The sequence below is a fragment of the Trichoderma camerunense genome, assembly GCF_050948025.1.
Source record: "Trichoderma camerunense strain CBS 138272 chromosome Unknown V8C40scaffold_4, whole genome shotgun sequence".
Lineage (NCBI taxonomy): Eukaryota > Fungi > Ascomycota > Sordariomycetes > Hypocreales > Hypocreaceae > Trichoderma > Trichoderma camerunense.
In genome coordinates this window covers 1,605,511-1,626,799 of record NW_028145366.1, presented here as the reverse complement: position 1 = coordinate 1,626,799, position 21,289 = coordinate 1,605,511, and the positions used below count along the sequence as shown (strand labels likewise).

The following is a 21,289-nucleotide window of genomic DNA, read 5'->3' as shown; positions in this document are numbered from 1 at the left end:
CTGGTGTCGCTGTGTCAGCCCGGGCCGCCATGTTCAGTGGGTAGACAAGACAAGCCCTAGTCGATTTGACGGGAGCCTGAGCTGGGGTTGAGGCTAATCCATGGATGCTATTGAGCATGGATCTAAATGAGATAGCGTCAGGTACCCGGCATAAGACAAACTGAGGCTAGGGCGGGCTCGTTTTGTCTTGTCTTGCTTCCACATGTTGATGATGCTCCAGGTTCAGGGTGCAAAGATGGCGGAACAAGATGTCTTCTCGGCGTGTTCATTTTATTCCGATCACCAGTAAACTCTTGAGAGTGCTTTGGGCTGTAAAACTGTTGCCCCAGCTAATGGGCAAATGGTAGGATTTTGTTTCCAGGATCCCCAGGGCTGAGTTCAGCTGAGATGCCCAAGTCACAGCGCTAACACCAAACAAGATGAGCAGCTGAGGCTAACAGGCAGCTATTCACTGCGCCTCATCTCTCTTGAATCTCAACTTATTCTCCTGTTGCCAATACCAAAAGTTGAGCTCTTGGAGTTCTCCATTGATTGAGTTGCGAGGTTTCAGATCAAGATGGCCGACAGTGGCAAGTCACCGACAGACATCATCACCTATATTGGTGTGCCATTGGCGGTGCTGGGAGGTAACGCGACACAGCAATCATAATCATCGTTCTTGGTGAAAGCCGCTGACAATGTGAAATAGTTCTCCCTATTCTCTACAACACATTCGCAACTCTCGCATCTCTCTCGCGTATAAAGCGCATGCTCCGGCGAAGTCGCCTGACTGCACTGACACGTAGCGATGTTGTGAATCGCGTCATCGAAATCGAGTTGCCGCGATATGCCGTCATGCCCTTGGACAGGTTTCAGAACAGATCAGAGTACTGGACCCTGTCGCGCCACCCCAGCTCGATTCCTGGCGGCAGCTGGACAACTTTTAACTGGAAGACGAATGCTATCGGGATGAAGACTCAGCGCGTCGAGTATGCCGATCAGGTGCGCCAGCCCCAAGTCGAGGCCGCATTTGACGAGCTGGTTTCCTATCTTCTGGATCTCGGAGCTGTCCCAGATCCCCATGGCTGGAAATTACTGAGATCCACGGGACTGTGGGCTCCCGTGGGCTGCTCTTTGATGAACTCGCCTGATGGGAGAGAAAAAGCTCTTTACCTCGCCCCACTGGACGACTCAGACGGACATCTATCACTTGCTGTGGCATGGTCCAGCTCCTGGATTACTCGCGATCACGTCCATCTCCCGCCATATTGGGTTCGCTTACCAGCATTGGCTGGCAAATCAAGCGAACAGACGCCCTCTAACGAAAAGAAGGACGAGAAGAAGGACGAGAAGAAGGCACCGGATGCCAATGAGGACCAGATACAGAGCGGCAGCGCTAGCGTAGCAGCAAGCCACGACGATGCCAACTCCATCGAGCATCAAGTTCACACAAACTCGAAAAAGGACATCACTTGCGAAATATCCTTATCTGGGCTTGTCACAGCTCTGGTAGAAGGAGGTCTTCACAGCAACAACACGCCTGAGAGCCTCTATATCGAACATCTCCGCATACAGTCGCGAAAGTCCAACGGGGTCTGGTTTGCGAGCGCTGTTACGGCGTATGGCACTTCCAGCCAGACAATCCTGTGGAACTATAAGATCCCGGATGACATCCTGTCGTTTTCTAGGAAAGAAACGGTGCCGTGTGGCGTCTTGGTGTTGCTCGGCATGGTGGATGAGTCGGAGACACCCGAGTGGGCTACCAAGCACCATGACTACGGCGCTTCTCTTGATCTGTTCACACAGAGAACCAGAGAATCGCGTCAAGCACAGGAGGCGGAGGCCAGAATGGCCCCAGCTCAGCGTGAACAGGCCGTCAGAGACAGGATGCGCAGAGAGTCAGAGCAGCGGATGCAGGACAGTGAGTAATTTTCAGGTTCTTGAATGAATCATCCGTATAATGTTACTAATCAATGTTCGCAATGCAGTGCGAGATCAAATGAGAACCCAACACCAGCAGCGTGACCAGCGGGCGATGGAAGCTCTGCAAAGTCCAAAATGGGACACAAAACTCGTTGCTGACTATTGTTTAACATGGCTGAAAGCTCGAACAATCTGGGACGAATCCTTGTCGGTAAAAGAAGTTGTTGGCTTCATGCTGCATCGCATGGTTCGCGACGGAGAATTTACGTCGACTATCTGCAAGATGTTGGACACTTGGAAGGCGTGGGCAGACATGGGAGGCATGAGAAAGACCGACTACCAGACCATTCAAGAGAACCAATCGACATTTGCTGAGGCAACGTTATTGATTGCTTTGATCAAGGACACATCCGATGCCTTGGAAGGGACGCTGGCCATGGACTTGCAGGAATGTTTACGGATGTGGCACAAAGTGCGGCTTGGATAGCTTTTTTGGATGGAATGTAAGCGGGCATTATTAGTTCTCATACTCTGTAGCTTTATACTTGACGGTTTTTAACATGATCCTTTGCCTGATCAGCATCTTGACATGTCGCTCAGATAAAAACAAGATGGTTATTAGTAGTTACGGATGGATGAAGCCGATTCTTCCTGACGATTCTTCACTCACATACTTAGCAAAACCAAGGTCAATAGAAACAAATAAGCCAGATCACTGCGATGAGCTGAGGCAGCGGTAGAATTACTGTTGTATCTGTCATCTTGTGGAGGCGAGTTTTAAGCCTTGCGATTGGTACCAGATCTCATGCCATGGCGCTTTTTAGTGCTTACCGTACGATGTGTTATCTCAATGAGGAGATCTTTCGCCCTCATTTAATCTTGCTTCTGTCTCACTACTTCTTTGCAAACATCACTGTCCGCAAACCAGCAGAGTTCATTAACGTTCGCCACCAAGCTAGATCCCGTTGATGGCTTGACACAAAGTCTCACATCTAGGAACAGCGCTGAGTGAGACGTCAGACAACACCAGGAGATACCGAGATACCGGGAAAATACCGCCCGCGGCTCATTAAATCGCATTCGCATATGAATAAATACTGGCGTCTATTCAGCAACAGCTTCAAGGCCTAGTTCATATATCCACGAAACGCACACAGCTCTGTACAGTATGGCGGGGTTATTTACCTTCTTCCGCAGAAATTACACTGCGTCCAACCCGCCAAGTGTTCCCAAAACCTCCGATCCTATACGTTTTGGGATCCTAGGCGCTGCCAATATAGGGTGAGCATTTCATCATGCATTGCTTAAATGTGCAGCGGGACTTATCTTCAATCTTTTAGGCCGGATGCTCTTTTTATCCCGGCCCGCACCCACCCGGAAGTTGTGATCCAAGCTGTAGCCGCGCGAGATAAAGGAAAAGCAAAGCAATATGCCGACAAGCACGGTATCCCGGTGGTACTAGACTCTTATGAAGGTAAGTTTTTCCTTTGCGCTCTTTGGCGTCGTTGATGCGCCATGATCGTCGCCTATGAGCCACGTGGAGACAGGCATATGTGCTGACTCGTGAGATGTAGCCTTGATTGCTGATCCATCCATTGACGTTGTCTACATTGCTTTGCCAAACGGTCTCCATTATCACTGGGCACTGGCAGCACTTGAAAAGGGTAAACACGTTCTATTAGAAAAGCCATCTGTATCCAATGCAGAAGAAGCGAAACTGCTCTTTCACTCACCTCTGTTGAATAAGCCTGGAGCCCCTCTTTTGCTCGAAGCAGTACATTATAACTTCCACCCGACATGGCAATACTTCATGTCTCAAATCAGCCAAGCCGACGTGGTTTATGCTAGCCATACGGTATTAGTCCCTACAGGCATCATCAAACCAACTGACATACGATATAACTATGCCTTGGCTGGCGGGGCAATCATGGACATCGGATCCTATGGAATATCGGCAATACGAGCCATCTTCGGAGCAGAGCCAGAATCTTGCATTGATTCTAATATGAAACCAACGGTGCCGCCAGCAAGCGAACTTTGTGACGCAGAGTACGCGGCCAAACTTCAATTTCCCAACGGTGCTATCGGAGAGATACAAGGAACATACAATGAATCATGGTTAAAGTTCCGACTTCCCCACATTGAAGTTTTGCATCGAGGGGTTGAAGTTCACGACGATTCTCTCGGGCCCAACCAAGTGAAAATACGGACGCGAAAGGTGGTATTTTACGGGCATATGTTTGCCACTATATATAATCGTATCGATACAGAAGATTCCTACGAAGTGCGCAACAAAGACGATCAGCAGCCCATCAAGAAGTGGACGGAAAAGAATTGTAAATCAGTTCATTCCTTCCGGGATATTGACGTGGAACAACCTGGCGAATTTTACTGGAAGTCTTACCGATATCAGCTGGAAGAGTTCGTCAATCGAATCAAAGGTCGCAGTGGAAACGGCATTTGGGTTTCAGGCGATCAGAGTATAGCACAGATGAAGGCCATAGATATGGTCTATGAGAAATCGGGCTTTGGTGTGCGGCCGTCTCATGAGCGACCAGTTTCATAAGAGGCTTTACGACTAACCTAAGGCAACTCATATTATCTGAGATATATGTTGACCCACTGGGGTTTAAAATACATGAAAGACTATCTGTTATTCATTCCATTTTGGTTATATCCGTATCAGATGAGGAACATATTCGCTTACACCAGAGTTTCAGCTTGATCAGCTTGATCAAGAACACATGGACCCACAGAGAGCCTAAGTTTATTGCTCGAATTGTCCTAGGTTATCAAGACGGGGTCCAAGCCGTTTTCTGCTTCTTGATTTATATTAAAGTTTCACCAATCGATTATCAAAGATTTCACGTACTCTCAATATCAGTCTCTTGTCTATCCTTTTGGCAAGACAAACCTGACTCTGAATTGGAAAATTGAATCATTGGAAAGAGTCTTTCATGAATAAATTCGAAGGCACAATCTGTATGTCAACCCCAGGCTATCCGATCCTTGGGATCTTCTCATGGAGCAATTCGCTGCCGCCATAGCTTATGATATGTACGAAAATAACCACTCTAGTCATGAAGTAATTCTGCAAAAGGATGTGGGGATTCTTGAGAATGAGTAGCAATTAATTTTGGTGCATCAATTCATCTTTGACTTCAGAGAATACGTTGTTCAAGGGGAAGATATGGTAACGCATATTACTACTGGATTTCCCAGTTCTCTATAACTATTGAATTATTCCTTCATTTCACTCTTTCCATACTGCAACATATCATACTTGATTCTGATACAGATACATATATTCGCAAGGGAGGCAATGTTTTACAAGCCAACCTATCATTTACCAGCAGGAGTACTAAAACTGAAACAAATGGATCTTCTACTCCTACGTTAGAATGCAGCAAACAGCTGTGTATCAAGTCCTCTTGTTATATCACGTCGACATTACTAAAGGCTGTTGCCGAACTGCCGAAATGTGCCGGATTACCGATCTATGATTTGGCATCATCGCGTTGGCGCAAATTATGCTGTGGAAATTTACTAGCGACTAAGGCCTTTCGCCAAGTCCATAGATTGGACGTAGTTGACTTTCTAAATATCTCTGAGCTTTGTCAATCTTCAATTGCTACCGAGGTATTAATCGACTTTGCTCAATTTCTTGTAAGAAAAAAAAACCTTGTCTTCTTGCTATACGTGCATACTGTAGTCTCTACAGGTACGAAATAGCACCATTATAGGGCGTTTCGGCATGAGAAGATCTGTCCAAAATTGGTAACCCGTTCGTATAGAAAACTTGTATACCAGTAAGCCCTTATTTTCAGACTAGTACTGCCCCCTTTCTTTGGACTAAGAGGCTAAACAGTGAAGTGCACTCCGTACTTTGTATGAGAATGCGTGGAGTCTTTCCCAGCACTGGGGTTGTCTGCCACCACGCAGATGTTGGGACGTTCAGCAATGGATTCAGCAATGGATTCTAGCCGCAGAACGAATGACATCGGGGTTATCACAATATAACTGTTTAAGAGTGTGCCTTCTCGGTCGTATATGGAGTTCAACCACAGATTGAGCGGCTTTGGGCAATTATCTATCGATACTAATTCCGATACCGGTGCTAAGCCCGAAAACCTGGTCAATATTTATTTTGTCTTCTGCAGGGGAAATCCCCCACAACCCTAAGCTGGTTCTCTAAAGCCAATCAATTACCCTGTCATCCAGTGCCTTGCGAGAACGAGATTCAAATTTTCTACAGCTGCTCAATTAGTTAATACCCGCTCTAGGCATCCCAGCTCAGCTCGGTCAAGTTTCTAGAGTAGGACATCGGCAATGCGGGCAACGAAAAGCACCGCCATTAGAGATAGGCGGCGGTGTGTTTGTATGCCCCTTGGAAGGATTCCCACGCTCTTCATAAAGTGGAGCTTGCAACAGTTGAAATTTCACCCAACTGTTTGTATGAATGAGTCTACTTGGCTCACCATGACGGGGGCCTGAAATATGCTTATTCATTTACGATGCAGCTGGGAGAGTAAATACCCGCAACGACAGCATCCAACTGATGCGGAGAATTAATCGCCACGATCTGCAACTCAGACTATGGATACGGTTGCAAATCTGCCGGAAAATAAATAGATTTACCGCTAGTTTCTTTGTTTATTGGTCTCAATATGCCGTTCGTTTCCCATACTTTGGTCATGAGAGCGTGGTGCTGTAGTAATGTGTGCGTTAAATCCGAGTATTCTGAAACGAAAAGGGGCTTCGTTGACTCTTCGTCTATCGCATATACTTACTTACCATATACATAAACGTAAGGGGTATTACGGGGTGAAAACTGGTGGCCAATGCATCCGCAATTCGGCTTTATGAGCTCTGTGCAAGACCTTCCCATGTCAGATATTGTCCATCATACTGTTTGAAAGGGAGCAACTCTTCAATCGCAGTGCAGTTCAAATGTCAAAGACATTGTTAATAGCACTGGCTAAAAACCAGCAAAATGAATGTTTATAAGTAGGCTACTATGTAGCAGAAAGAAAAATAAATATTACTACTAGTGAGGAACAATCCTCGCTACACCAGGTAGCTATAAGTCTATAATGGATAACAAAAAAAATGCAAAATTCTTTTGAGTTCCAAGGGTAGGCAATGCCCCTGGGATTGCCAAAAATTCGTAGAAGCCTCTAGTGCGACTCGTAGCTGACTTCATAATGTGTCGTTTTCTGGATGTGATGCTGCTGGTTACTTGGGAGAATGCTCTCCTCGCTCCCTGTATCCGCATGTCGATCTTGAAGGCGAATGCTTGGGCCTCTTGGCTCGAGATTATTACTTTCGAATTTGGAAGTGCCTTTGGAAGACCCAGGGATCCAAGGGATGAACTTCAATAGCGGCTTCAGCGCAGCAAGCGAAGCACAGAAGATTGCCAGGCCGACTTCAGTTGCGGAACTACACACGTTGGTTAGTATCTTGGCAATTGCGTCCGCGGTAGGATCAGCATACTAGATAGTTGCCGTTAGAAGCAAGTTGACAGCCTGTGCTGCGGCAGTAGACGGTAGCGAAGAAACCATAATCGCATAGTTGAGTCGCAAAATGGTGGCAATGCAGCTCCTAAGTTACCCCTTATTAGCACCAAAGTTCTTTTCAAAGGAATTGATACTCCTTACACTGCGCCAAAACCCAGCAGGACTGACACGACAATCTTTGTTCGCATGCTAATCTGGACGCTCCAGAGCAAGTAAATTGGCATGAGCTGTTGATTCCCAAGAGTCAGTCATGGAGCCATTGATATTTATTTGCAAGTGTGGGCAATATTCGGCTTTGGGGATATGGGCTTTTTGAAGCCAGATCACGTACTCCATATAACCAACTAAAGAGAATATCTGCAGCAGATACAGCATATGCTGTATTGGCGATGGTCGATCCGGGTAGACATGTGCCAGTGCCAACACCCCAAGCGACTGAAAGAGGACGACATTGGAAACCAAATATGAAGATTGATACGATAGACACGATAGACAGAATAACCATGGAGGCGATCAGAATCTTTCGTATCAGAGGCGCCATTGTAGCGATACGGTAGAGGACTAACGCCACACTGATCTTTGCAGCCAGCTGCGCGACAAGATACAACAGCTGCGCTATGACGAAGAACTGCGAAATCATTAACCTTGCGATCAGTCTTGAGGCCAATGAGAGCAACCTACCTCGGCTGCCAATATTGGATTGTATCCAGGCAGCATCTCCGTGGCCCCATACCCATAACCAAGGGCTTGGAACTCAAACGCACAGAAGACAACAAAGACGCCCTGCATATCAATGGGTTAATAGACAGGGGCGGAAGGTTGGTAAAGTCCGTTTCTCACAAAAGCAACGCATGTAGCCCAGTCGTCATATCCAAAGCTCCCACTTGTAATCCGAAGCCATAGTCTTAAACCAACTGTGACGCTGTTGATGACAACAAACGCCACCATAACCGACCAAAAACTATCCCTTGGGCTCATCGTGGCACCTTATTCTCATGCCTGACTGTGGGAGGTGAAGCGGGTATGTGGAGGAGAGAGAAAAAGTATCCAGCGGCATCAGGTTGTTTATCCAATCTTCTTGCTTTGCCTGCCTCTTCAGGGCATAGGGAGTACAAGTACCTACTACTACGGACTTCATAACCGGTCGATTACTTAATACAAAGGATTTGCACTGATCCAATTTACTACAGCTCCCTGTTTTCGAGAAAAAAAATGCCGTTGTTTCAACAGTGCACCTCAGGGGTACCGAGTTCAAATGGTTCTCTCTGCGGGCAAAGATCGATACGGACTACTGTTGAAAGCGCGAACGGAGAGTGGGTTGAAAACGACCCATTCTCTATCCATGTCAGCAGTTGACAGGGGAGGGAGCTGAGTTAGTCCAGTTGTGTTTTGACAAGGATGGTACATGACTGCTACGCTATTTTTTGCGGGGGAGCAATGTAGCGCGTTTCTTTAGTCAGTAACAAGACCCTAGCCTGCAAAAATGACTCTCTGGCCCCTCTTTGTCGGGTGCTGCTGGTTGAAATCTGTAAAAGGAAAAGATGTGCCTCTTCCTCGAGCCGAGTTGTTGTAGAACTGCTCATTTTTTACGCCCTCGGGTATGTTCATAGCCTTCCGCGGCAACGAAGTGCCACAGATAAGCTCCCTAGCACGTAGTAGAATTGGCTTGTCCTAGTCCTAATGTTATTATTTGCCGAGGGCGGACATCACCCGATTGCTAGGACATCTGAGAAGCGGCCGTCGTATATGCTTAGCTTGGAGGCGGACTGCTGGAAGAACACGCCTTCCGTATTGTTCCGGATCCATATAAAGGCCCTGGCGCTACTGTACAGGCCTTGAACGAAACTTACGAGTGCATATTACACACGGAGTAGAACTCCTTGGTTGCCTCTGCCATTACTGCTCCGTACTGTACTCCATGTTAGTATTCTTTCGGTTCTTGTTGTTATCGCCGAGCAAAACACTCCCACGTGCAAGCCCTTTGTGTACGACAATTACTGGCATAAGCAAGGCATGGAAACAGGGGTCAGCTCATGCCTCGACATAAGCTCATATACACGTAACGTGTCAGAACCACGAATGATGAGTAATTCGGCTATTCAAATACCCAATTCAAAAGCAACAACTCTTCACAGCACTTGACAATTCTATTATCCAGGGCAATTCGTCCAATTGCAACTGATATCTCTGAATCGTTGCTCTAACCCAGCCAAATCGCAGAGACAGCAATCGGTCACGCGAGGTTTCTTCGCCCGCACGGGGGAGAGGAAAGGGGATGCCGGTGGCTAGTGTGGCGCTAGGTTCTCGCTACGTGTCAATCGATTGGGAAAATTGCTAAAAACAGATAATCTGCCGCGGCACTCGTACCTTGTTTTCGGCTTACGGATGTTGCTCCTTGCTGCCCATATCCGGTACAACTACCCTGATACTGGGCAATTCTCGGCTGAGATTACTTTTCATTTGCAGCATGTCAATTCCAGAGACTCCTTTGTAAGCAGCTGTGGTAAAGCCACTTCGTGTTCCTCAGAATATATAATGGCACATGGAAGCAAACAACTGAGAGCGCCTTGAGGTACCCTTTTGCCAAGGTATGAGAAGACACAACGTCTTTTACCTTGTGGGCCTCCTATCATGGTTTTGACACATTTTTGACACCGCTTGGCATGGATACCAAGATGAACCTTCCTCGGTCCTATCGTGGAAGCTCGAAAGCGGTTGAGTCTCCCCCTGTATTGATCATGGTCCCGACGCACTCCACCCCCATAGCATGCCCGTCGCATGTGCAGTATGAAGGCGGTACCGGATAGAATCCTCCGTGCCGTACGTGTATATCTGCAAATCGGAATTACGGAATAACGGCACTATCAAATAGTAAACACTAGGGTCTTGCATTTCTTTCCTAGATATAACTAGGTGAGTTGCGTCGCAGCAACAGCTGCAGCAGATGGTATAAAATCCGCGGTACAGTGTTCGTATAAGCGTTGAATTGTATGCGGGATTCTTAATGCGAGTGCCGAACTCCTGTCCCTTGCCTTAGTCTGTTCGAACTTGGATAAGACAAGCTACGCCTCATGTTAGCTAGGTCTACAACGGATAAATGTGGACGTAGCGGGTCGACTCATTTCTTGAACGGCAGTAAGTAGCATTGGCAGGCCTTACATGTCATATTGTTGGTCAAGCTATACTATTACTAGTATTTTCTCCAGAGCATCAGGGGCGCAGCGAACGCCTGCGGCCGCTTTTAACATCTCCACGGGCATTCACTCATTCAGTTTGCAATGCTATGTCTAGAAGCATACCGAGTGTTACGAGTACTTGCCTAAGGTATTAGCGTAGCCACTACCAGTCTTTAAGTCTCACATTGAGCAAGGCTACTTATGTACGTGGGCTCATAGTCTCAATACTAACTGTCCGTGGATCATTTTCATTTATTATTGCGTGTTTTTCGTTTCGTAATTGGTACGAGTACATTTGGTCGTTGTCGTTGGCTTCCCCTGCTCCGTTAGAATTGTGGGCATGACAGGTCGTCAACATGTGACAAGCCCTTGCAAATTCACCACCACTACTCCGTACTGCGGGATGTGGCAACTGCAGGGACATCCATGTCTATCTGGAGCTCATTCTGATTCCGAATGGACGAAAAAGACATTCTAGATTAATGCAACAGTACAAAGCAGCGGTGAAGGCCTGAATAGGAAGTACGTATACGAGCAGTGTTAGCCTGTAGCAGATGACTAGGACCTTGCTTCTCAATAGAGGTGCGTTGTTGGTTGAAGCTGTTCACAATTGCTCCCTACCTACTCCGTAGGAGAAGATCGAAGAGCTCATTCACGCGCCTTGCAAGCCCCTGAGTGGGTTCTTTATCTTTTAGACGGTCTGGACTCTAACCTATTGATAATTAAAAGCTAGCCAACATCCTTTGTTCTCTTGACTCTCTACAATCACTACTCACTACAGACTATCTTGAAGAAAGTTAACAAATTACGACAATGTCAGAGACCGAACAAAAGCTCCCTTTGGCCCCAGAGGAGATCTCCTCAGAGTGGCTCTCTACTGTCCTAGGACAAAAGGTCAAATCTTTTGTGTTCACCAACCAGATTCTTCTTGCAACTGCTAGCAAGCTATTCGTCACAGTTACATATGATGATGCAGCGGCAGCCAGAGCGGCCGGCAAGCCCACCACCATCTGCCTTAAGGGAGGCTTCAACCAGGCTGTCGTCGCCCAATACCCAGATATCATGATCCGCATTTACACTCGGGAAGTCGGATTCTTCACCTGGGTCGCTCCAAGACTCAGCCACGTGGACATGTTGAAGTGTTGGTGGTCAGGGTCCAATAGCGAGCAAGGAATCGTCATCTTGGACGACCTCAATCAACTAGGTGGCACATTCGGAGAACCAACAGAGACCTGGACCGTGGACCAGGTAAAGGCGGGTGTTGAGCAGCTCGCCGGCTTACACGCCGGAACTTGGGGAGATAAGAGCAGTGATCTGCCCGCTTGGCTCACTGACCCGGAACACTACGACAGCACCATCCTGAGTCTGTGTAGCTGGTGGCAAGGCCTGGTCGTTGGCGAGTCACGACCTCACTTCCCCTCGGACTGGAACGAGGAGCGTATCACAGCCGCCATGAAGAAGCACCTGAAGTCTCGTGATCCAAGATTCACATGTCTCCTCCACGGCGACCCTCATGCGGGTAACACATACTTCATCAAGGGCCAACCACGATTCCTAGACTGGCAGCTCGTTCACGTGGGATCAGCCTTCCACGATCTCGCCTATTTCGCTGTGGGAGCCTTGACCGTCAAGGACCGCAAGGAACATGAAATGTCCATCGTGCAGCACTACCTCGATTCTCTCGCTAAATTTGGAGGACCAACCTTCGCTCTTGACGATGTGCTGGTTGAGTACCGCAAATCTCTTCTGTCCGGTATTGGATGGATGCTTACGCCCTACAAACTGCAAACTAAGGAGAGAGTGCATGCTATGAGTGAGAGATATGGCTCAGCAATTGTTGACCACAAGGCAATTGAGCTTGTTGAGTCTCTATGAAAGGAAGATCTCATATGATAGTAACATGTGCAAAAAGGATTCACGTCGCTAGAGGAATGTCTTATGGTCATGCTATACCCTCGGTTATGGATTTAGTTTCAGAGTAGCAATGTTATTTTGACTACAGCTGACGTGAATCAGCCTGTATTACACTTAATCAGCATAGCAAATTTATTAATGAAGCTTAAGAAATGAGTTATTGTATATGTCTGTGTATCCCCTATCATCTTTAGCTATAATCGTGCATTGAATGATGCCCATTATGCCTTCCAAAGCGATAATTGTCATAGGCATATCGATAGACCTGATGCTCTATTATTCGGAAAGTGAAGTTGATATACGAGTTGTCGATTTGGCCAATGGGCTGGCACATCACGAAGATTCTTTAAGCCGTCTGATAAGACCAAGCATCATGATAGGCTTATTGTAACCTAGCAGTACATATATTCTCAACTCAATGTTTTCCCGCTACCTTGTTAAGCTCGTTATACGACTCTATCGGATCATCTACAATCTATGGTGGTCTATATTATGTATTCAGAGGCTAACCTATACTTTAGAGCTCCTCTCATAGAGAAGATCTAAGAGCCTACTTGAAGGGGGAATCTCGTCAAGTTGATTCGTGCCGGCCCAGTTGGGCTATCCATGCCAAGATCCCCCACGACTATTTAGCATTTGTCGCCAACCTTAACAGTTCTATTTTTAGGCTCCAATGAATAAATCCTAGGCAAGATTGGGCGAAATTGACGCGGCGGGCTGGCTAGATGTAATTGGGCCTCAGTATCAATACGATGTATTCAACTGTTACGATATTGGTGAAGTAGGAATACGAAAGGTGCGGAGAGAGCACAATGCCATCGGATAATCCTGGCTTCCACTTATGAATGCGAATGCTAGGATCTAGGGCATAGTTTCATTCATTACGGAGCAATTGGATCATGCATATTAAATCATGAACAAATTATATCTTGTGTAAGCAACCGGTGCTGTGTCGCGGTAGAACACTATTCAAGCTCGCAGATGGGCTATACCAGCCACATTATGCTAATAGATTGGCATGGAGGAATAGAAAGCATTGCTTACTGGCAATACAGCCAATCAAGTACTTGAATCCTAAGCTTTCCAGGTTTTGCCTCCTGGCAGCATAGCTGTTTGATGCAATGTAACCTCAAGTAAGCGGGGTATGTAGTATACCGTCTGCGCCAAACACTTTGAAGTGAAACATTGTACTAGTGAAGTGCTACAATTACGCAGATCATCCTTGTTCGGAACATCATCTTACTTCAGCTATGATGCTGAGTGAAGCTTTCACAAGACCAGCCGTGTCTCTGGCTCTAGTGATTGGGCATGTCAATAGGTCGTCGGGGTCATTCTTGCCCGGGTCTTATGGTAATGGTTAAGCATAGATTTGGCTCAAATAGGAAGCCATCGCGACATGCCATAGTATATAAAAGCCTTTCCGACAATCCGTTTCGGACCATCGGCATCAGCAGTCTACCACAGTTCTTCCTCACTAAGAATCATTATTACATAATTTCAACGACATAACAAAGCTATCAATATGCGCTTCATCCTCCTCGCAGCTCTTATTGCTCCTCTGGTCTCGGCAGCTGTTGCTGGCGTCGACATTGAGGCTCGTGTGGAGGCTGTTGCCGAAGTCGAAGAGCGATCCCTCCTCTCCTTGGATAAACGCGCTTGTAAAAACACTGGCTGTAAATGCAGCACCAAACACCCCTTGAAGCAAGGCCAATACTGCGGCAACTGTGTCTGGTCGAACGGCGACGGCTACATCATCACTGCTAAGCGCGTCAACAATCACGTTTATGAGTGCTCGCCCTCTGGAGGCTGCTGCGACTATGGTGTCGGAAGTGACTGTGGCTCTGGAACTGCACGATGCGGATAAGGAATAACATAAGTTGACGGACGGTTGGCCTTCATATGCAGAACAACAACAATGAGTCAACAATTCGTCTTCAATGCAAGTGGGAAAGTAGTCCCAAGAGGCGGAATCAACTTTGGAACTAGGATGTTGTCCGTACATTCTTTAGAACTATTAGGACAGTTGCTTGATATATTGCTGTGGCAATGGTTTCATAAGGCGACGCATATATCTCGGTGACTTGACCAATCCTATGTACCAGAGATATATTTAAGTCATCATGATCCTGGTTGCTATCCCGCATAAGATGCGCGTGAAGGTTTTACTATCGCTATCGGACAAATTATTGTCATATCAATTAAAATTATCTATTTATCTATTTTTATAAGATGCTATCTCTCTCGGTCATAGTATTTCATATGACAGCTTGATAAATAAGCTCGTATAAGCTACTATGAGGGCATAGTATTATAGCCAGCTATCAATTTATCCCATCCAGTTGTTAGGGGTCCACTGAACCTATGAGAGTTGTCAGTTTAGTCTTTGACAAATGAAGGAGAAAGATTATTCTTACATAGCTGGGGTTAATCTGCTCGAGATCCCCAACGCCAAGATTGGCAGCATCAATGGCGATTTCATGTTTAATAATCTCAATAGCTTTTTCGATACCTTTAGTACCAAAGACGTTGGCAAACATGAATGGACGACCCAAGCCAACAGCTTTGACACCCAGCGACAGCAGCTTGAGCACATCAGCACCATATCGAACACCGCCATCAGCATAAACTTCGATTTGTTTGAAGACCTCGGGAGCCTTCTCATGTATCTCGAGAGCAACCTCAAGCGATGAAGGACTACCGTCGAGCTGCCTGCCGCCATGATTCGAGAGGATGATAGCGGGAACTTTGTGCTTAACAGCAAGTTTAGCGTCATCGACTGTCATGATTCCCTTGAGAATGACGGGGAGATCAGTCATAGTAGTAATCTTTTTGTAATAATCCCACTACAAGATCCGCAAGTTAGTAACGAGCATTGATGCGATCAGTATCGATCAATGACAGAAGAAAAAAGCAGAACCCTTGGACTTACAGTGATATAGGTATACTCAGAATCGCTATCGGCAATCGTCAGCAACATATCATAGTGTGTATGATGGCCTGGTTTAACTCACGCGGATCCGACACCATAACGGGCAGCCCGGTGTCTATTTCCATCTGCCGCGGAGTCGACAGTGAATACAATGGCGTTCGCACCCGCGGCTTTGGAGCGGTCCAAAAGGTCTTGAGTCTCGGTGTCGTTTGAAGAGAGATAGAGCTACCATTCATTTGTGTTAGTGATATTCTTGACTCCGAACGAAGCCTTGACGCATTTCTACCTGTTGGAAAACGACTTGGCCTTCCGCTTTGGCGGCAGCGATCTCTTCAATCGTGTATGATGCTAGAAGTGCCGGCTATTTTTGCAAAGTTAGAATTGAACATATAGTAAAAAAGCTTGCTTTACAGGTCATCAACAGTTAACATACCATGTAGAGAATGTTGCCGGCTGCTGCACCTTTCACTAGGTTGAGCTCTGCGTCGGGATGGCCATAGCCACCACGAGCACACGGGCTGATGAAGATGGGCGCCGAGAAGTTGTGGCCAAGAATAGTCGTCCTATGAGTTGGCTATCAGATATAAATCTTTTATTGTTTCTTGCGCTTGAAACTAACGGTAGCGTGCTCTCAATCTTCGTGATGTCAACCATAACCCTGGGCCTCAGCCTATACCTGTGGAAGACCTCTAGATTGTTGCGGTATGACCATTCTCCTGCAGCACCGTTACGGTAGTAAGTGTAATTCTTCGTTGGGAGGTAATGGCGAGCGGCCCAGTCAAAGTCGGGAAGTCCAATAATGTCCGATAAATCTGGTAGAGTTCCCTTTGGAAGATCGCCGAGAACATCGTCAATGCCCGTGTCAGGCTCATTCAGGAACTCTCGAGCGGCGAAAGCGCCCGAAGCAAGAAAGGCAGTAAATAGATGGGACCGCATGGTGGCAGAATTGTATCAGTCACAGACAGGAGCTACGGGAAACTGGAATGGGTCTGCAGACGCAGTAGGCGTTGCTCGCCTTGATATATAAATATCTATCCGATGGCACTGTGCTCCTTTGAATCACAGATCTCTAAGAGGGGTGACGCAAGTGCAAAACTCCGTTTGCAAGGATTTAAGATTGATGTTCACGCTGGCGTCTCAATGTGGGAGCCAAGAGCCGATTTTCGCACCATGATGGCCGTACCGGGGTATTTTGACGCAGGGGCCAGTCTTTTTGTGAATTAAATTGTCTTGCGGACGCAGAGATTGATATGTACATGCAATAAGTACTTAGTGAGGATTTTCGCTACGATTTTCATTACGATCTATCCGATCCAGCCTCTGAAGCACGGCGTACAAAAGGGGGAACACGGACAATAAACACGTTGATGACTCATATTAAATGCCATACCGTTTGAGAAATAATGAAATGAATGATGCCATCGAAAGCCAGCAGCAGTTCAATGACCGTACCTGTAAGCAATGAAGGCTCGTTGCTAGGAAGGGAAGCTCGGGAAGAATGTAACCTCAGCGCTGGGCCTTCTAATCACGCAAGCTCACTTGGCCCGCCTTGGTGACCAATGACTGTTGGCAGACATGATTCTACCAACAATAGCGAGGCATGGGCATTGTTGCTACCCACAAAGTGCAGAATACTATACTCCTACTCTGGGGCCCGGAGATTGAAACATACGTGAAGTTGCCACCATTTAGCCAGAACAATTGTCTCTTTCCCGAAATAGCACCGTGTTGCATGGTCTAAGACAAGGTTAGGGATTAAGCTTACTTGGCCAGGAATCTAGCACGGAGTAAAGCCGTCTTCCGATGTTCCAGTAAGCTTATTCCGAGCGTCTTTTTTCCCCTGCGTTCTCAAGCACCATATGCTGCTCCCGGTATGAGGGATAAGTTTTACACCATAGTCTCTTGTCTCTACCCAAATCGGCGGCTTGGCCGGCGCTTTTACCTATGAAACACCATCCAAACATGGAGGGATCTCTCGGCACGGGGACATTAATGACCCGAGCCCACATAAAGACCAAGGAGAGAACCAAGAGCGTACTGTCTTCAACCTTGGCCTAAGATGTTCGGATTTACAGTCCATTGTTACTTTAAAATACTTTCCTATCAATTTGTTGTTTTATGCTCATGTTACACCCAAAATTCAACCAATTCCTCCCATCACGGTGTGGATAGGGCAGGATGGTTGCTATTTCACCTCCTACCTATTACATGCATCTTACTGTTCTTGGGCAAAAGTCTTGGCAGACACCGTCGAATCGCATCATATTAGAAACCTTAGCGGATATTGAGTCGTTGTTTTTTCGGCCTTTTCTTTCCACGCTCGCTTCTCGAAACGACGGTGTCTCCCCGTAGGGCAGCGGCCTACAATAGCGATTCTACAATCTAGACCAAATCGTAGCCTATTGAAACATCACCTTAGAGCAACACACGCCACATCAATTCCTGCACATCATGATTGCAGAACAAAAAGCAAAGCCGGACAAAGCCTTACAACGTGGGTTTCTAGCTTTTACCTCGATGAGTAAATTATCACTATCCTCTCCAACACCCTACTTCCGTAATTGCAGCATCATATTATAGGCTGCCACACAACTAGTGATCGCGGAATTACCAAGCTCCCATCAAGAATCACAACGTATGTTTGCCTTATGGCGCTCAAGTAGTAATGTTGGCGAAAAAAATGCTATATACTTTCCTTTCCGGCCATTTTTTTGGCATGCCATACATATTACACCTCCCACGAGCAAGCTTCCCGGTTCTTGTCCAATTGCTTCCTAGTCGAAGCTCGATCTTTATTTTTAGCTCATGTACTGCTCTTACTTGATTTGTATAATATGCAATGGCAATATGTACACCCGAATGGTAGATACTCTCCAAGAGGTTGGAAGGTAATAGTACAATGGCGCTGTATCTGTACATGGCAGCCATAATAGCTGACTCATTGGTAGATTTTTGCCTATCACTATTGCGGCAGAATAGTCATGGGCGCGGAATATGTTGTATTTAATGTACATTGCGGGTATCAAATATATTACCTAGTATTTTTTGACATTTCTCATCGGGCATGTGTTCTTTCTGGAACCTGTAAAGGTATCGAGGATTTCTCCGAAGATTTCTCCGACGAAGACATGAAGCACGCCTTACAAAGCGGACAAGTATTATGCCTCTTTAAAAACCATTTTGCCAAGCAAAGAGAGTGGAAAATGTGCGCGCATGATAGCAGGCGAATCGTGTCGTCTTCTTGTAGGGTCTCTAAACATATTGCACTACGACTCGTTAGTGACTTGGCTTGTCATTTGGAACGTAGATGGTAAAGGCAGCTTACCATACGACATTAGTAGTGCCTTGTTTAACGGAACCGGTCGTTTCCTCGCTCTTCTCTTTCCAGCTCTTGAAGGATTGAGTTGGAGCCTTTTGATTCAGTTTCTCGATTTTGCCGGCATTCTGGGCACTTTCTGGGTCATCAAACCCATTGGCCGGCTTTTTCCGGTCAAGCACCTTTGTGTATTGACTGTTACAGCGATCAGCTACTTGCATTTTCCAGGCATGATTGAATCATAAGAGTGGGAGACTTTTAAGACGTACGCTAGGATAAGGAGTACCAAAACAATCGCCACGACAATGACAGTCATGACAATGATGGGGACGTAGTCATGACTGGTACCTCCTGTTGACGTGTCGCTCGTAGAATTTCTCCTGGCTATATGGGATAAACCCGTTATTCTCGAACGAATTAAAGTATCGTCGTAGTCCATGTTTGTGTATCCGTCGATCTTGTCTTGCAAAAGATTTGATGCTCTATCCGACGCCAATGCTACTGCAATTGCGAAGGGCGACCCCAGGCGGGAACATGAGCTTTAATATCACGAGAAACCTTAACCATTGCCACGTTATGAGGGGAAATGGTTCGTTAAACCTCATACATCACGTACCAGAAGACTGGTTCGTAACTGCTGAGGCGCCGCCACGAATCCTGACGGTGGCGCTGACCCAGGCTCTCGTAGACCCTAGAATAAAGGCAATTGCTGGACAATTGCACATTTCGGTTTCTCCGCATATGTCTCTCATGGCGACCAGGAAAGCTTCATTCCATTAAGATTGCCTCTAGCGCAGATACCAATAGCAGAGGCGTAAGGTAGCTATTGGAGAGGAATTCATTCTTATATTGTGCAGCATAACAGCCTGTCAGCTCTCGCGATGTGACGTCGGCAGTTCATGCTGTTGGTTAAATGTGGCTTCAGCTGCTGCCATCAAGATCCACTGATTGGATGCCATCTCAACGTGGCGAATATGGGCTGTGGCTGATGAGCTGATGAGCTGGGGTTAGAGTTTGACGGCTGAGTTGGGCTGAACAAGCAGTAGCTCATATGGGATTTGCACATGCATGGTCTAGACATCTTGACAAGCTCTTAACTATTGACACAAGAGCTAACTATATGAGTGGTGCCAGATCAGAGCCGTCAAAAAAGCGTTCACTACTGCATGTCGATCGATATCTAAGCTTTTCTGAAGCAGATCTGTGCGAATTGGATAAATACACTTCACGGTATCGTGTAATTTGCTCCATTGTCTGCATGCCCAGACCAAAACAAGGCGTTGTCACAAGTGCAGCCAATGTTGTTTCGTTGGATATCATGGGGAAAATACCAGATCAATGTATGTTGCGAGTGCATTGACAGAGATGGTTTTTAAAGAAGGAATTGGAGTACACCCGGAATAGTCGGCTACTGATAGCACGACGAGATCAACGGAATCCTCGGTGCTATCAGCAGCGAGAATAAAAGTTGAGGTAGTAAGAAAAATAATTGCTTTTACCGAAGATTACGACGTGAAAAAGTATAGGCGCAACACACTCCATGTAAGACGCCTAGTCTGCCGAGCGCGCCGTACGTTTTGCCATTTAAGCAACTCTAGTTCATATCTCTTGTGGTAAGCATCTTAAATATAAACTACCGAGGCCATCAATCACTTTCGCAAATTCTCAAGATGCCAGATATCCCCCAATTCCATGTATTACAGCATCAGACTCGTTTTATTACGGCAACATGACCAAGCGCCGTTCGGCCTTTGCCGGACCTCCGAAATCCAGGCTTCCGCAGATACAGCCTGCTAACCCCTGCGTCCTGCGGAGTTTATTCCGGAAGGCCTTCCTAAAACGATCTACACAGTTCTGCATTAAGCAAATAATTTTTATCATGGCAACAATGCTTTGGGTGCCCTTTCTATCTATTTTTGTAATCTTTTATCTCGGATGGGGTTAGATCAATTAGAAGGTAACGGAGAGTCCACGCGTGGTTTTTTGTAGACAGAGGCTCTGGCAGAAACTGGATCCAAGTCGAGTGTTTAGAGAAGTTGTGTGCGATGCAAGAAAACCGCCTTTTTTAGCTGGACTATGAGATGAATCCGGTGCTGTTAACTATTGTCCTACCGTGAAATCTACAAACGCATATCTTCACCCAGTCAAGATTATTCATCTACAAGCCGACATAGCAGAGCGCCTCGCGTCTATGATGCTTAGGCATTTACTGTTAACGCCGTCTGCAGTGCAGCGGCATCCCCTTTGCCCCACATTCCGACTTCTCGCGGATGCATTGATGCCGGTTGCTTATAGATAGCCTCTCCTTTTACACTTACTGTACAACGAGTCGCTTACCACTAATCCATAACGCCGGGCGATCTATCGAATGAGATCAGATGCTCTACTGCCATCTCGATGCTCATTCGTGCGTTAGTGGGAGCCAATCGCGCCAAGCTCATGTAAATTCGCGGTTGGCCGGCACTAAGAAGGTGGCTAAATCCGTTGCCTATATCGATCCCATCTTGAACCAGCGGCATGGCTTTATCTAAGCGTT

The 21,289-nt window shown here is 46.5% G+C and overlaps 7 protein-coding genes across 7 annotated transcripts; 4 read left to right on the top strand and 3 right to left on the bottom strand.

Moving 5' to 3' along the window:
* Positions 1–314: 314 nt before the first annotated feature.
* Positions 315–2,698, top strand: V8C40DRAFT_237867 (uncharacterized protein). The gene is made up of 4 exons (XM_083214332.1): positions 315–343; positions 420–626; positions 689–1,900; positions 1,968–2,698. Exons 2-4 carry the CDS (start codon positions 557–559, stop codon positions 2,387–2,389), a joined length of 1,704 nt encoding a protein of 567 aa, XP_083076456.1. The 5' UTR covers positions 315–343; positions 420–556; the 3' UTR covers positions 2,390–2,698.
* A 273-nt stretch (positions 2,699–2,971) lies between these two features.
* On the top strand, positions 2,972–5,183 carry V8C40DRAFT_163478 (Gfo/Idh/MocA family protein). The gene is made up of 3 exons (XM_083211497.1): positions 2,972–3,183; positions 3,243–3,376; positions 3,477–5,183. The coding sequence occupies exons 1-3, from the start codon at positions 3,071–3,073 to the stop codon at positions 4,466–4,468; spliced, it is 1,239 nt and encodes a 412-aa protein (XP_083076455.1). The 5' UTR covers positions 2,972–3,070; the 3' UTR covers positions 4,469–5,183.
* A 1,705-nt stretch (positions 5,184–6,888) lies between these two features.
* Positions 6,889–8,699, bottom strand: V8C40DRAFT_237865 (uncharacterized protein). Its single transcript, XM_083214331.1, has 6 exons — positions 8,259–8,699; positions 8,100–8,201; positions 7,750–8,046; positions 7,560–7,645; positions 7,396–7,503; positions 6,889–7,341 (listed from the first exon to the last, which is right to left on the bottom strand). Exons 1-6 carry the CDS (start codon positions 8,394–8,396, stop codon positions 7,080–7,082), a joined length of 993 nt encoding a protein of 330 aa, XP_083076454.1. The 5' UTR covers positions 8,397–8,699; the 3' UTR covers positions 6,889–7,079.
* A 2,514-nt stretch (positions 8,700–11,213) lies between these two features.
* Positions 11,214–12,630, top strand: V8C40DRAFT_163438 (kinase-like domain-containing protein). Its single transcript, XM_083211496.1, has one exon. The coding sequence runs from the start codon at positions 11,408–11,410 to the stop codon at positions 12,467–12,469; it is 1,062 nt and encodes a 353-aa protein (XP_083076453.1). The 5' UTR covers positions 11,214–11,407; the 3' UTR covers positions 12,470–12,630.
* A 1,400-nt stretch (positions 12,631–14,030) lies between these two features.
* Positions 14,031–14,372, top strand: V8C40DRAFT_263360 (uncharacterized protein; the record flags this gene model as incomplete). The annotated part of the gene is made up of 1 exon (XM_083219457.1): positions 14,031–14,372. The coding sequence occupies one exon, from the start codon at positions 14,031–14,033 to the stop codon at positions 14,370–14,372; it is 342 nt and encodes a 113-aa protein (XP_083076452.1).
* A 308-nt stretch (positions 14,373–14,680) lies between these two features.
* Positions 14,681–16,452, bottom strand: V8C40DRAFT_237855 (uncharacterized protein). The gene is made up of 7 exons (XM_083214330.1): positions 16,057–16,452; positions 15,871–16,000; positions 15,724–15,798; positions 15,520–15,662; positions 15,438–15,462; positions 14,923–15,351; positions 14,681–14,867 (listed from the first exon to the last, which is right to left on the bottom strand). Exons 1-7 carry the CDS (start codon positions 16,371–16,373, stop codon positions 14,835–14,837), a joined length of 1,152 nt encoding a protein of 383 aa, XP_083076451.1. The 5' UTR covers positions 16,374–16,452; the 3' UTR covers positions 14,681–14,834.
* Positions 16,453–18,758: 2,306 nt separating this feature from the next.
* On the bottom strand, positions 18,759–19,362 carry V8C40DRAFT_285518 (uncharacterized protein; the record flags this gene model as incomplete). The annotated part of the gene is made up of 2 exons (XM_083222387.1): positions 19,023–19,362; positions 18,759–18,948 (listed from the first exon to the last, which is right to left on the bottom strand). Exons 1-2 carry the CDS (start codon positions 19,190–19,192, stop codon positions 18,759–18,761), a joined length of 360 nt encoding a protein of 119 aa, XP_083076450.1. The 5' UTR covers positions 19,193–19,362.
* Positions 19,363–21,289: the final 1,927 nt, after the last annotated feature.

What these genes read in the sequence shown, in the direction of transcription:
- V8C40DRAFT_163478 (XM_083211497.1), top strand. Translation starts at nt 3,071, where the DNA reads ATGGCGGGGTTATTTACCTTCTTCCGCAGAAATTACACTGCGTCCAAC. An exon ending in CTAGGCGCTGCCAATATAGG is followed by an intron (nt 3,184 to 3,242) that starts GTGAGCATTTCA and finishes TCAATCTTTTAG; the next exon opens with GCCGGATGCTCTTTTTATCC. An exon ending in GGTACTAGACTCTTATGAAG is followed by an intron (nt 3,377 to 3,476) that starts GTAAGTTTTTCC and finishes CGTGAGATGTAG; the next exon opens with CCTTGATTGCTGATCCATCC.
- V8C40DRAFT_237865 (XM_083214331.1), bottom strand. Translation starts at nt 8,396, where the DNA reads ATGAGCCCAAGGGATAGTTTTTGGTCGGTTATGGTGGCGTTTGTTGTC. An exon ending in CTGCTGGGTTTTGGCGCAGT is followed by an intron (nt 7,504 to 7,559) that starts GTAAGGAGTATC and finishes GGGGTAACTTAG; the next exon opens with GAGCTGCATTGCCACCATTT. An exon ending in CTTCTAACGGCAACTATCTA is followed by an intron (nt 7,342 to 7,395) that starts GTATGCTGATCC and finishes CAACGTGTGTAG; the next exon opens with TTCCGCAACTGAAGTCGGCC.
- V8C40DRAFT_163438 (XM_083211496.1), top strand. Translation starts at nt 11,408, where the DNA reads ATGTCAGAGACCGAACAAAAGCTCCCTTTGGCCCCAGAGGAGATCTCC.
- V8C40DRAFT_237867 (XM_083214332.1), top strand. Translation starts at nt 557, where the DNA reads ATGGCCGACAGTGGCAAGTCACCGACAGACATCATCACCTATATTGGT. An exon ending in GCCATTGGCGGTGCTGGGAG is followed by an intron (nt 627 to 688) that starts GTAACGCGACAC and finishes AATGTGAAATAG; the next exon opens with TTCTCCCTATTCTCTACAAC. An exon ending in AGAGCAGCGGATGCAGGACA is followed by an intron (nt 1,901 to 1,967) that starts GTGAGTAATTTT and finishes TTCGCAATGCAG; the next exon opens with TGCGAGATCAAATGAGAACC.
- V8C40DRAFT_237855 (XM_083214330.1), bottom strand. Translation starts at nt 16,373, where the DNA reads ATGCGGTCCCATCTATTTACTGCCTTTCTTGCTTCGGGCGCTTTCGCC. An exon ending in GCCAAGTCGTTTTCCAACAG is followed by an intron (nt 15,663 to 15,723) that starts GTAGAAATGCGT and finishes AATGAATGGTAG; the next exon opens with CTCTATCTCTCTTCAAACGA. An exon ending in CGTTATGGTGTCGGATCCGC is followed by an intron (nt 15,463 to 15,519) that starts GTGAGTTAAACC and finishes GATTGCCGATAG; the next exon opens with CGATTCTGAGTATACCTATA.